The sequence below is a fragment of the Ostrinia nubilalis genome, chromosome 8, assembly GCF_963855985.1.
Source record: "Ostrinia nubilalis chromosome 8, ilOstNubi1.1, whole genome shotgun sequence".
In the NCBI taxonomy this organism is placed as follows: Eukaryota; Metazoa; Arthropoda; class Insecta; order Lepidoptera; family Crambidae; genus Ostrinia; species Ostrinia nubilalis.
The window spans coordinates 731,103-743,658 of NC_087095.1; the positions used below are offsets into that span (position 1 = coordinate 731,103).

The 12,556-nt window shown below is 36.2% G+C and overlaps 1 protein-coding gene across 4 annotated transcripts; it reads left to right on the plus strand.

Annotated features, from left to right (window-relative positions):
- The first annotated feature begins 7,055 nt into the window (after positions 1–7,055).
- On the plus strand, positions 7,056–10,666 carry LOC135074063 (nematocyst expressed protein 4-like). 4 transcript variants are annotated; one of them, XM_063968367.1, is made up of 12 exons: positions 7,056–7,142; positions 7,397–7,426; positions 7,852–7,896; positions 8,034–8,087; positions 8,204–8,254; positions 8,366–8,416; positions 8,513–8,563; positions 8,663–8,713; positions 8,814–8,852; positions 9,394–9,429; positions 9,699–9,716; positions 10,390–10,666. In XM_063968367.1, the coding sequence occupies exons 1-12, from the start codon at positions 7,073–7,075 to the stop codon at positions 10,524–10,526; spliced, it is 633 nt and encodes a 210-aa protein (XP_063824437.1). In that variant the 5' UTR covers positions 7,056–7,072; the 3' UTR covers positions 10,527–10,666. The 4 variants fall into 4 exon arrangements, with proteins under 4 accessions (XP_063824437.1, XP_063824438.1, XP_063824439.1 ...); XM_063968368.1 differs by lacking the exon at positions 8,513–8,563; XM_063968369.1 differs by lacking the exon at positions 8,204–8,254.
- Positions 10,667–12,556: the final 1,890 nt, after the last annotated feature.

Sequence of the window (12,556 nt, forward strand, 5' to 3'; positions counted from 1 at the left end):
AACACGTCTCCGTTCCGTGCGTCATCGCCGCCAAGCCAACACACATTGGTCAAAGACTTTCAGTCAAAGGTCTTGAGACACTGCGGTATTTTGGATAAATAGATGTCGCGAAGCCTCTCGGATGTTGTCCCCCCAAGTAAAATTCAACGATTGTAGTCACGGCACGGCTGAGACCTTGGAAGACCTAGAATCAATGCTCTATGGCCTCAGTACAGGCTTTTAATAAATGGGATTCAAAATAAACATGGACAACACGAAAAAAATATGTCAAATATCCGTGTTACACGCACTCCTCTGCACGCTGGAGACTACACTCAAAGTTGTTCTTGAAACAAACAGTTTAGTTAGGTAGGTCTAACTTCAAAAAAGAGGTCTATGATGAGATGAGGATCAAATATAAAAATACGTAAGATATGATGCTATCTATTTTAAATTTCTTATTATAAATATTAAAAATAAGCTAATTGCTTAAATTAGATGTGCATTTTTAGTGTGATTTGTATTTATTTTGCAATAAAAGCGTCGAAGTATTTTATTTTCAATATATGAGGGAATGTATACCTTAACGCATATAGGGACATATGTGTCCCCGACTGAAAAACACTGAAATACATAGCACTTATATTTTCTGAACTACTTTTATGTTAAATTAGACTAAAATAAATAGATATAACTAAAGAAAAAAGAATTTTATGGTTTGGAATAGTTATAAGCGTGTAAGGGTTAACACTAACGCCATCCAGCGGCAACTGGAGGAGAAACGACACGTCACAGATTAGCAAGACATACATCGACCGGTGCCGCACAGTTCTTCGGTACTCCAATAGATGGCGCTGTCCTCCATGTATAAAACGCGATGACATAAATTTCGTCTACTTCACTTCATTACTTCACTTATTAACTTTCATTCGATTACCATTGTAAACGTCAAATAAACGTTATAGTCTAAATTCAAATATAAAATTATTCATTGAGTACGAGTACTACCTATCCCAGCTGAACCTGATCTGCTAGTCTGAGGCGCAAACACAGGGTCATACTTTTAAAATAATCGTTTCTACCCTGTAGGTACACAAGTGCCTAGTAATTTTTATTTAGTTAATTAATATAAAACATCATGTATTGTAAGTAAGGTTTTTTTTTTTACTTTATGGTAAGTACACAGATGATCAACTAATTCACAGATTTATTTCCATGTGATAATTCCTTGGGAGGACTTTGTCCAGAAGTTGACGTCATTTGGCTGAAACGAACGAACGAACGAAGTGATATTTCAAATGTTTAGTTGGCAAAGACCTTTCAAAGTTGAGACACAAAACAATAAGGCTGAGTTGCACCATCTAACTTTGACCGTAACTATAACGATAACCGGTGTTTTTTGTATGGAGTTTGACAGATTTTTGACCAAAGTCAAAGTAAGATAGTGCAACCCAGCCTAAGTATACTTGAGATCCCTATAAGTCATGAAATAATGCCGTTTACTTGTTTTATGAAAAAAAAACTAATAATCTCTAATTTAAATTAATATATCATTTCTAAGATGATGTCCTACAGTCGCACACTTCAGACTACACATTTACATATTGCAAATTCAAATTCAAATTGTGTTTATTGTGAAATCACATGTACATAAGTCAGTTAATAAAATTATTATAATAGATCAGCTGTGTTCCGCCGCATGGGCATACAATAATGTAATGATAGTACATGATTGGTCAAATTACATTTTAAGAAATTGATAGGTAGTACAATTTATAACAGGTAGGTACTCAATAATTGTTACAAAAATAATTATGACGCAGTCTTAATAATTTATTTGCTTAATTTTGCGATAATTTATTAGCAATAAGTTCTCAAATTGATAAATGTAGTACTGGAAGTGAGTGAACGCCGTAACGTTAATACGATCGAGTCAATTGAGTGACGAAACGAGAACGGAATCGTGTTGGTGGGGGAATCGTTGTCGTTGAGCTAGTGCCAGTCTCAGACAGGCAGTCTGTGTTCAACTATCACTCCGGTCGGACGTTCCTATCCCCAGACTGTTGGTTCACTCAGATCCGATACGACTCTAGTGCTGTGTACTGTAATTATTCTCGTGAATACACTGAGTTTATTAATTTCTACGAGTGGATTTCATTTTGCCTGAGACCTACGCCATGAACCCTGAACCAGGAGACAGTCGCCAGCGACAGCGACGCTCATCCATCCCTGGCCTCGACAATTAGTAAAAATTGTCAGAAAGATATTCATTTATTTTATTTTTTATTTTTTTTTATTTATTTGGTTTACCAATAATTGTTACACCAATGCTTACAAAAAATAAAATAACAATAACTTAGAACTAAGTGCACAATAATAGTACGAGAATTTACGGAGTAGTAAAAGCCACAAAATAAAGCCTATTTGTTACCTACAGCAGTATAACATTTTACAGTGTTTAGGTACTTGTTCAATTACCCGCTAGCCAAGGTTACCTACGGAAAATGAGTGTTGTAGCAAACTGCCAGGGAAAGGGCTCGGACACGGCAAGGACACATATACACCATATGACGTCACGCTGTGTCACGACGCGTTATTGTTTCACGGTGCGACGTCGTATCATGGATTTAAGTAGATCCGGATAGAAGACTAGAAGATAATCCGTTATAACTGCACTAATAATATTATTATACCTACCTATATGTGAAAAAGTTCGAAGGTTGTATAGGTATATGGATGGATCGTGTTACTCTTTCACCCATATTGCTCAGACAAATTGATAAATACTAATAGCTCTTTACAGTCATGAACCTCAATATTTACAACTACGTATATTTTTAAAACTTTGTAAACCTTCAAAAAGAGGCTGACAATAAGCAAGTAGTGCTTCTTCTCAGCACTAGCCCATTTATTGTCCCGAAGCAGTGATAGGGTTAATACTGTGATTTGTAAAAGTGCAAAAATAAAATGATTTTTATGAGTTTTAACCAACTTCATTTAAATTACACTCGTTTCGCAGAAGCATTGACACAGTTTTAAATATAAATATTGATAATAATACAAAAAATAAAATTGATAACTTTTTCCTTTTTTCTTTTTTAACACAGTTTATGGGGTTGTGTATTTGAGCATTTTGTATGTGTTTATTAATTGTGCAACGTAAATGAAATCATCGTAACTTAAATGTACGCTACTTGTAGGTTGGAGTCTAGACAGTGTTCATTTTGTTTATGTATTTTGATATGTAAATGACTGTAACCTGTATGTGTACTTATTGAATAAAATAAAATAAAATAAAAATGTTAAAAAAAAAAAAAAAAAGTCCCATGCTTCAGAGGTTACGTCAAGTCGTTCGATAAACGATTTCAATACGTCAAACATTATTTTAGAACAGTGACACGTTGATACGCGCAGCGTGGGACGTCCACCTACAAGGTGGACCGACGACATCGTAAAGGTGGCAGGGAGGCGCTGGATGCAGGCCGCTACCAATCGATCAATGTGGAAAGCATTAGGGGAGGCCTATGTTCAGCAGTGGACGTCCTATGGCTGACATGATGATGATGATGATGATGATGACACGTTGATACAAAAGGTTCTAGTTCTTAGGTCTAGTTTAGGTTTGCAACAGAGGAAAAATCTAGAATTCTGTTTGTAATTTTTGACACTGGTTCCAAGACAGTTTGTTATCCCCGGGACTATGCAACCTTTGCTACTGTGGATTCTGGCTATACATACATACCTACAGAAGGTGCAGTGGTGGAATCAAGAGCGCTGTACTTAGACTAGGCACATACCACTGATTTTTTGTTGGCCGATAGTTGGGCCTGATTTTAATTTGTATGAAGAATCGGCCAAATCAAATCGGTGTACATGCCCATACTGTTTAAGTGCCCGATAGTTTGGCCGACGAAAAATCGATGGTCTGCGCCTAGGCTTAGTGGAATAAAAATAATGACAAAATAGGTATGTTTTCATGATGCACTAAATGTAAGTCTAGATCCGAGATAGTAGCTAGTAAGTATGATTATATTGTTTAATGGCATAGCCAGCAGGTTGGCGCAGGCATTTCGAGGGATTTCTACCCTTAAACATCACGCAATAAAATTTTTATGCACAAAAAAATGTGTCTGATTCCTTATTAAACTCGCAGGGAATTCTATGATAAGCCTAATCTTAAAATATAAATAAAATAAAAATAAGATTAACTACCTATTTTTTGAAGAAGGACTCTGGATCCTTCTAAAGACACATTTTTGGGGTAAAATCCTTTCCTTTAATGACATTAAGTTTAAAACTAGGCTTTTAAATGGTACCAATATAGGTGGGAAGTGGGGATGCATACGTTTGAGAATGCTTGTAGCAGGAGTTGACATTTTACTGGAGGGCGCTACTATCAATACTGAGTTGTTAATTTTGATTTTGTCATTTGACGTTTACAAAATCGTTGGTCTATACAATAAGTTTGCAGGACTGGAAAGTAGTATTTTATTGAACTACCAGTGGTTTATAAGTTCCAACTGTCTTCTTAAAAACCACTGACTAAGAGGAACGCTGCTTGTCTAGGTGTAGAGTAAGTAATTCTTTATTTTCTCTTAGCGCTCCTGCACACGACGCCGCCGCCGCGCCGACCCCGCGCGTTTGCACTGTTTATACGCGCCGCGTGAAGCCCGCTGCCGCGCCGCTTTCGAAATTATGCTTTGATGGCGCGGTGGCGGTGCGGCGGCGGCGCGGCGGCGGGCTTTACTCGGTGCGTATGAACAGTGTAGGGGCGCAGCGCGGTGGCGGCGTCATGTGCAGGAGCGCTAAGAGAAAATAAAGAAAAGATCTGGTTCGAAAGATCAGACCACTAACTTCATCCATTACAGCTACCTCGGGGCTTACGTTTGCCAAAAAGATTTACTCTACACCTAGACAAGCAGCGTTCCTCTTAGTCAGTGGTTTTTAAGAAGACAGTTGGAACTTATAAACCACTGGTAGTTCAATAAAATACTACTTTCCAGTCCTGCAAACTTATTGTATAGACCAACGATTTTGAAACGTCAAATGACAAAATCAAAATTAACAACCCAGTATTGATAGTAGCGCCCTCCAGTAAAATGTCATAATTATAATACACTCGACATCAAATAAATCGCAACTCCTGCTACAAGCATTTTCAAACGTATGCATCCCCACTTCCCACCTATATTGGCACCATTTAAAAGCCTAGTTTTAAACTTAATGTCATTAAATTTAATTAGTCTACATAGTTTCTACACTGTATTGTTTTCCTTGTAAAATAAAAATAAAATAAAATAAAATAAATAAAATAAAGGAAAGGATTTTACCCCAAAAATGTGTCTTTAGAAGGATCCAGAGTCCTTCAAAAAATAGGTAGTTAAGCTTACAGTTTATAAGTTGAGCCAACTTTTATGGCTATGAAACTGTTTAGTTGGGATTAACTTCTAATCATCTGACACGTGAGATCATTATTTGGTTTCATAAACACAAAAATTGGTAAAATTGATCCCAGAGGAGAGCCCAAACTGAGGTCCTTTTTTCAAGTCACGTTTATGGTATAATGTAATTCATTTATTAAGAAATTAAATGTATTTTTCTTTAAGTACATTTATTGGGCTTTCAAATAACACCAATATTGTTGAGGCACCATTTGTGTCAGAAGAAAATTTTTAAAGTTCGCGTCACGGAAGGTGCGATTTATTTGATGATGAGTGTAGTTGTCTAACGTGGCAATTCGGACCTAATAATCCGGTATTGATAGTAGCGCCCTCCTGACAATAGCACTGCCAACTGCCTATGTAGTGCAACAAATGCTGTATTAGACAAGAATCAAGACGTTAAAAAATGTTAGGCTATGAATAAAAAAAACTGTTAACTGCGCACCTGGCAGCCGAGACGTCACATCGACACTAGTACGAACGGGACGAATGCGGGTAAGTAGGAAGGTACGCAGTTACGAGTAGCTCGATCAAGTTGTATGTTCAGCAGAGGGCATGTTAACTCGTCGGTCCCGACCATTTCTAGTATTAAGATATAATTAAGTTGTATCAGTATTATACAGTATATTTGGCATCATGGTTAATAAGTTATCGGAAACCAAATTAGTAGAAGATACAAAACCTAATCGCCATTAAAGTTTTTAGGGTTCCGTAGTCCTGACAAGGAACCCTTATAGTTTCGATATGTCTGTCTGTCTGTTCGAGGTTTTGCTTGGAAACTACTGCCACTAGAGAGCTGTAATTTTGTGGAGGTATGTATATGAATCACGCCGACAAAACGGTAAAATAAAATTTTGAAAAAATATTTTTTTTTACGGTAGCTCCCTTACATGTAAAGTGATGATTTTTTTTTCATCTTCTACCCCATCGTGTGGGATATCGTTAGATAGGTCTTTTAAAATGGTTTAGGGGTTTCTAAGACTTTTTTTCCATTTAGAGATCTGTTTGCAAATTATTAAAGTTTGAAGTGCCAATTTTTGTTAGAGTAGGGCGTCCCCCCCCCCCCCCTCTAAAAACTAAACTGTGGGCTTAATAAATCAGGAAAAATTCATGATAATAGTGCTTTTTATGAACTTTTAAAGAAAACTATAACGGTTAAAATAGATCAGTTGGTTTAAGAGTAATAGTCGTTTAACTCATGTATTATAAAATTTCTTACCTAATAAAATATCATTAGATGAAAATATTTAAAGTGACTTTAGATGAAGAAATTGCTTGCTTCTAAAATATATTGTGGTAACGACGGACAACTACGCAACCCTACACTGCGCGTGCCACGACACGCACTTGACCAATTTTTATTAGCTTATTTTGTACACTTGCATCCACGGAGCAAGATATGAAGGTGAATTAGGTACAATACCGCGACTGTTAACAGATTAAAATGTGATTGCTTCAATAAATATAAAATTTAAACCGTGTTTGTTACGCATTCGCCACGTTTTGTTACAATTATGCCTGCCTCTCTAACATAAATGTAAATAATTAATCATAAATCATGCATTGATTTAATCCAAGTAAGTAGGTAGTTTGGTGTGAATAAATATAAATGGTTGAGGTATTTAGGGCCTGTGTTTAGTGGTTGGGAAGAGATGAAGTTCCTTGTGTGTTTCGTTTTGGGCTTGGCCCTTCCATTGGCCCTTGGAAGCCAAAGTGCTGAAGGTAATGATATTTAAAAGAGATTCTGTGTGAGATTCCGAAGTCAGATTATCATCTGCCAAAGATCAATAATCACTACACTATAGTGTAGGTACCTTTTTAGATGATAATCTATAAATGTTTTTAGGCTTTAGAATAAGTTAGCAGCATCATCCAAAACTCTTCCATGTCAATACTTTTGTTCAAGAAATAATAAATTCTTAATTTTAAATATGACTAAGACTATCAGTAAAATATACATTATTTTTATGATGCAGATGGAAACGCAGAGGGTGCTGAGGGTAGATGTAAGTACAAAACATTTAGTACCTAAAGTTTGCAGTTTTATCAAATTGTATTTGATTAAACCACAAATAAAAATATTGTACATTATCGTTAATGGGACGGGTAAAAATAAATCTTAATGGGGTAAAAATGTGGATGATTTTTTTAAGGAATCCTTTACGTACTAAGCCCTTCAGTTGGACCTTCACCTGTTGTCAATCGGAACATGTCTTTATTTCCCATAAAGCTATTTTTACTGGTAACTTTTTACAAATGCTGTAGTACCTACTGGTAGGTATTCAGTTTAAGCAATATCATATTTTAAATACCTGATAAACTAGTATGACGGGTTGCTAATTGTTGATTCCTTTCTTAGAGAAGAACCCACATATTATACTTGTTAACCACAACTAAAATATAAAATAAAACATTAATTTTTTTTTTCAAGCTTTCTTTCCATCGCCATCGGTGTTCCCAGTACCTAATGTCGTCCGTAAGTTACATTTCCTTAATTTAAGTGAATTTAAAGTTAATCATATCACTTTCACATATTATTACATAATAATCTCTCAAAAGCTTTATGTTTTTCAATCTTTGTTAAATGATTTTATAAATAAAAATAATTTTTAGCGTACCCACCACCATCACCGGACGTATTCCCGGTACCTGATGTGAATGTCATACGTAAGTCCTACTACAATTATTTTGTTTAAATATTAAAGAAAACTCCCTTAGAAGCTTTATGTTTTTCAATCTTGGTTATATGTTATTAAATAACAAATGAAAAATATTTTTTTCAGCGTTCCCACCACGACCGGATGTATTCCCGGTACCTGATGTGAATGTCATACGTAAGTCCTACTACAATTATTTTGATTAAATAATGAAATAACTTTCTCTTTTTTGATTATGAAAGAAAGCTCATTGGAAAGTTTCTCTTCTTAAAAGCTATATTTTTTCAGCGTTCCCACCACGTCCGGATGTATTCCCGGTACCTGATGTGAATGTCATACGTAAGTCCTACTACAATTATTTTGATTAAATATGAAAGAAAGCTCACTGGAAAGTTTCTGTTCTTTAGCAGTCCTTTTAAAGCTATATTTTTTCAGCGTTCCCACCACGACCGGATGTATTCCCCGTACCTGATGTGAATGTCATACGTAAGTCCTACTACAATTATTTTAATAAAATATGAAAGAAAGATCACTGGAAAGTTTTTCTTTTTTAACAGTCATATTAAAGCTATATATTATTTTCAGCGTTCCCACCACGACCGGATGTATTCCCGGTACCTGATGTGAATGTCATACGTAAGTCCTACTACAATTATTATTTTAATTAAATATGAAAGAAAGCTCACTGGAAAGTTTCTCTTCTTTAACAGTCCTATTAAAGCTATATTTTTTTCAGCGTTCCCACCACGACCAGACGTGTATCCGGTACCGAACCGTAAGTTTCATTCACATGAAATATCAAAATTATTTTCTTCTTAAATTATTTTTAAACTTTTAAAAAGAGCTTTTACGCGTCCTTGTAGAGTTCTAACCCCATCACTGCTTCAAAATAATAATGTAGACTATTACTAAGAAGAAAAGTACTCTACTGTTAGCCTGTTATTGAAAGGTTTCAACAAAATGTATATTATGTAATACTTATTGATGCGAGGCAAGTCCTAACATCCCATGTAATATGGGGGACACCATAAGAATTAGTAGTTTTGTCTAGCTGTGAATTAATCTTATTTGATGCTGTTGATACAGCAACACAATTTTATAGAGCTATTATTCGTTTTGATGACTATTATGTATTCGATTTAATTATTCAAAGTGCTTTGAAAACTAGATTTTCTCGAATCACCAGTCCCTGGTTTAAGTCCTAGTCACTTTAAGCTAAATATTTCCTTTTTGGTAACCAGTGTGATGAAGATAATGCGGGATTAGATCCATAGATTAAATAATGAGATAAACTAATTGAAAAATATCATTTTTAGCATACCCAGCTCCAATAGTGATTCCAGTACCGAACCGTAAGTATTAATTACTAATAATAGGTATTATGATTTCTTTTTATTTTATATCCAATCAAAAGATAGGCGTACCTACCTGTATGTGTTACCGTCTAATACAATTTATATAGTACTTACCAATTTACTTACCAAAACCGTGATTTTAATTATTTTTTGGTATTGCACCTACTACAGGATATCATTTTTTAAATATTCCTTTTGTTTATTGAGGCTCATACCGACTCGTATTTTTTTATTACGATATAAATTTTCTTTTTTTTTTAATTCAGGTCCCAACCTACGTAATCGTAAGTAGTTTTAACAGCATTATAATATCAATATTAACCCTTAACTGGTATCGTGGGAGCCGTGCGGCCCCACGCATGACGTTTTCTTTGATTTCTAAGAAGCTACGCATCGTGGCAGCCGAAATTTTTGGTATTCTCTATTATTTCGATTGATTGATAAGATTTTTAATCAGGCAAAAGTGGTTTTGACTAAGGCCCTTGGTCAAAACCACTTTGACTAGTCAAATCTTTCTAGAAAAATCAGTCCAAAGTGATATTGACCAAGGACATCAGCTAAAACCATTTTTGACTGATTTTTGCACTCAAAAGTAGTTTTGACCGATTATGAGTTTTGACTGTAACGTATAGTGATATCACTGCTTAACGTATTAAAAGTATGTTTCTTTTCTTTATGGTATAGGTAGGGTGGGCCAAACATTTTTTTTCAAATAGCACGATTGATTTCTTGAAAGCAGTTCGAGGCATCTTACAATCAAATAGGCATCGTTTCTTTGGTAAAAAAATTAAGACAAAAAGCACGCTGTTGTCCCGCGAAGCGCTCCATCCATGAAGCGATGCATAGAGTCCCGTCACCGTTTTCAAGAAATGAATCGTCATTTGTAAAATGTTTGGCCCACCCTATCTATAGATACCTATTACGCCATGATTTCTAAATGAATTGATTTTGTTGCAGCGTACCCATGCAATACCGATTCTGACTGTAGCCGTCATTGTCGGAAGCATTGCAACGAGACTATTGAACAATGCATAAACAGCTATTGCTATTGCATTCCGAACTACGCCTACCGACACTTTTACCCGCAAGGTTAATCAACGTATCTAGATATCTCTCATTTTTGTCTAACTTTGGTTGGGTTTTTTGAAATAAAGCATTAATAATATTGATTCCTGAAACCTGGGGTGTAACTAGAAACTGATTTAAAGTTCCAGATAAAATTTCAAATTAAAAATTTACAAGCAGTTTTATTTAATCCTCTTCCTATCTTGCATCAGCCTTTTAAGGGCGTAAGTTTTGACGCATTATATTATGAGTAATTTGATAAAAGTGAACTTATTTAATTCTTACAGAAAAAAAATGGGTCAGGGCTATCTTACATACTTTACAATCTTCATAAGTCTGCAGAGCTGTCAACCCTATCTTTCGGTGTAGGCTTACAGAGATGAACTAAGTACATAAATCATTATTTTCCACCAGAATACACGTGCCTAATTAATATGCACTGGACACTACTGTGCAGTCAAAGTGTTAGGACTCTTTGCACGTCTGGGCAGTCAGTGTTAGGACTCTTTGCACTGGGCAGTCAGTGTAGGACTCTTTGCACTGGGCAGTCAGTGTTAGGACTCTTTGCACTGGGCAGTCAGTGTTAGGACTCTTTGCACAGGGCAGTCAGTGTTAGGACTCTTTGCACTGGGCAGTCAGTGTTAGGACTCTTTGCACTGGGCAGTCAGTGTTAGGACTCTTTGCACTGGGCAGTCAGTGTTAGGGCTCTTTGCACTGGACAGTCAGTGATAGGACTCTTTGCACTGGGCAGTCTGTGTTAGGGCTCTTTGCACTGGGCAGTCAGTGTTAGGACTCTTTGCACTGGGCAGTCAGTGTTAGGGCTCTTTGCACTGGGCAGTCAGTGTTAGGACTCTTTGCACTGGACAGTCAGTGTTAGGACTCTTTGCACTGGACAGTCAGTGTTAGGACTCTTTGCACTGGGCAGTCAGTGTTAGGGCTCTTTGCACTGGGCAGTCTGTGTTAGGGCTCTTTGCACTGGGCAGTCAGTGTTGTAACACACAAGTCTATTTGCGGGATCCAGTAATGCAAGATTCCGCAAAACTGTATTGCCGTGGAAAAGAGCCCTATGTGGGCATTGATATAAAGAGCTCTAAAATTTGTGAAGCCGAGATATAATAGATAATTGAAATTAGCTGTCATTACAATACGGATTATGTGGAGGGCTCGTTAAAAAGTTGCGCTGCGCGAGGCGGCACAATGGGCGAGGTGAGGCGCTTATAACGGGTGTTTGGTGATTCAATTTGTTGCAAACGACGCAATGTTGCTTATTAGAGATTAGAGATGGCTGTATAGGTGCATTTTTGTTATATCATTTGAAGTAAGTAATTAGTGTGATACTCTATCACAGAACCACCACCTTAAAAGTCGATGAATTACATCTTAAGTGTATGTACGGTAAACGAACATAATGTACGTGTGCCGTTATTGCTGTACGTTCATTAGGTTATGATAAAAAAACATTGATTGTGACTCTGCTGCGGGGAATAGCAGTTATAACAATTCAGTCCGTCTTTTCGGTAGTGATTAAATAAATATGATTGAGTTTCTAACGTACCTAATAATATTATGTAGGTAATAAGAAATAAATAGTCGTTTATGTATGCTACACATGAGCCATTTGGAAAATATTATATTCTTAACTGATAAATTGAGAAAAATAAGTATCTAATCAGAATGAAAATTGAGTTTAAAAGCTTTCCAAGCTTACGCCGACGTTCTACGTTATACGCCAATAAGGAATCAATTTTACTTAGACTAGATTATAAATACTAGAACACTAGCACATCCATAATGACCACAAATAAATATTCATTTGAACCCAGGACTTCCATGTCAACCATCCACTATCATGACCAACTAAACACAAACTAGGAATTGCTATGAAAATGAACATTCGTACAACTGACACCCTGTATGTGGAGATAGGTAACAACCTTAAGTAAGCATGTTTTGTCTCTTAGTTAAATCTTTGTTCGCGGTGATCCTCAGAAGTGGCGCCCCCTTCCTGTCACTTGCGACATCAAAGGGGGAGGCCATTGTTAAGTTTTGGTTAGCTTAA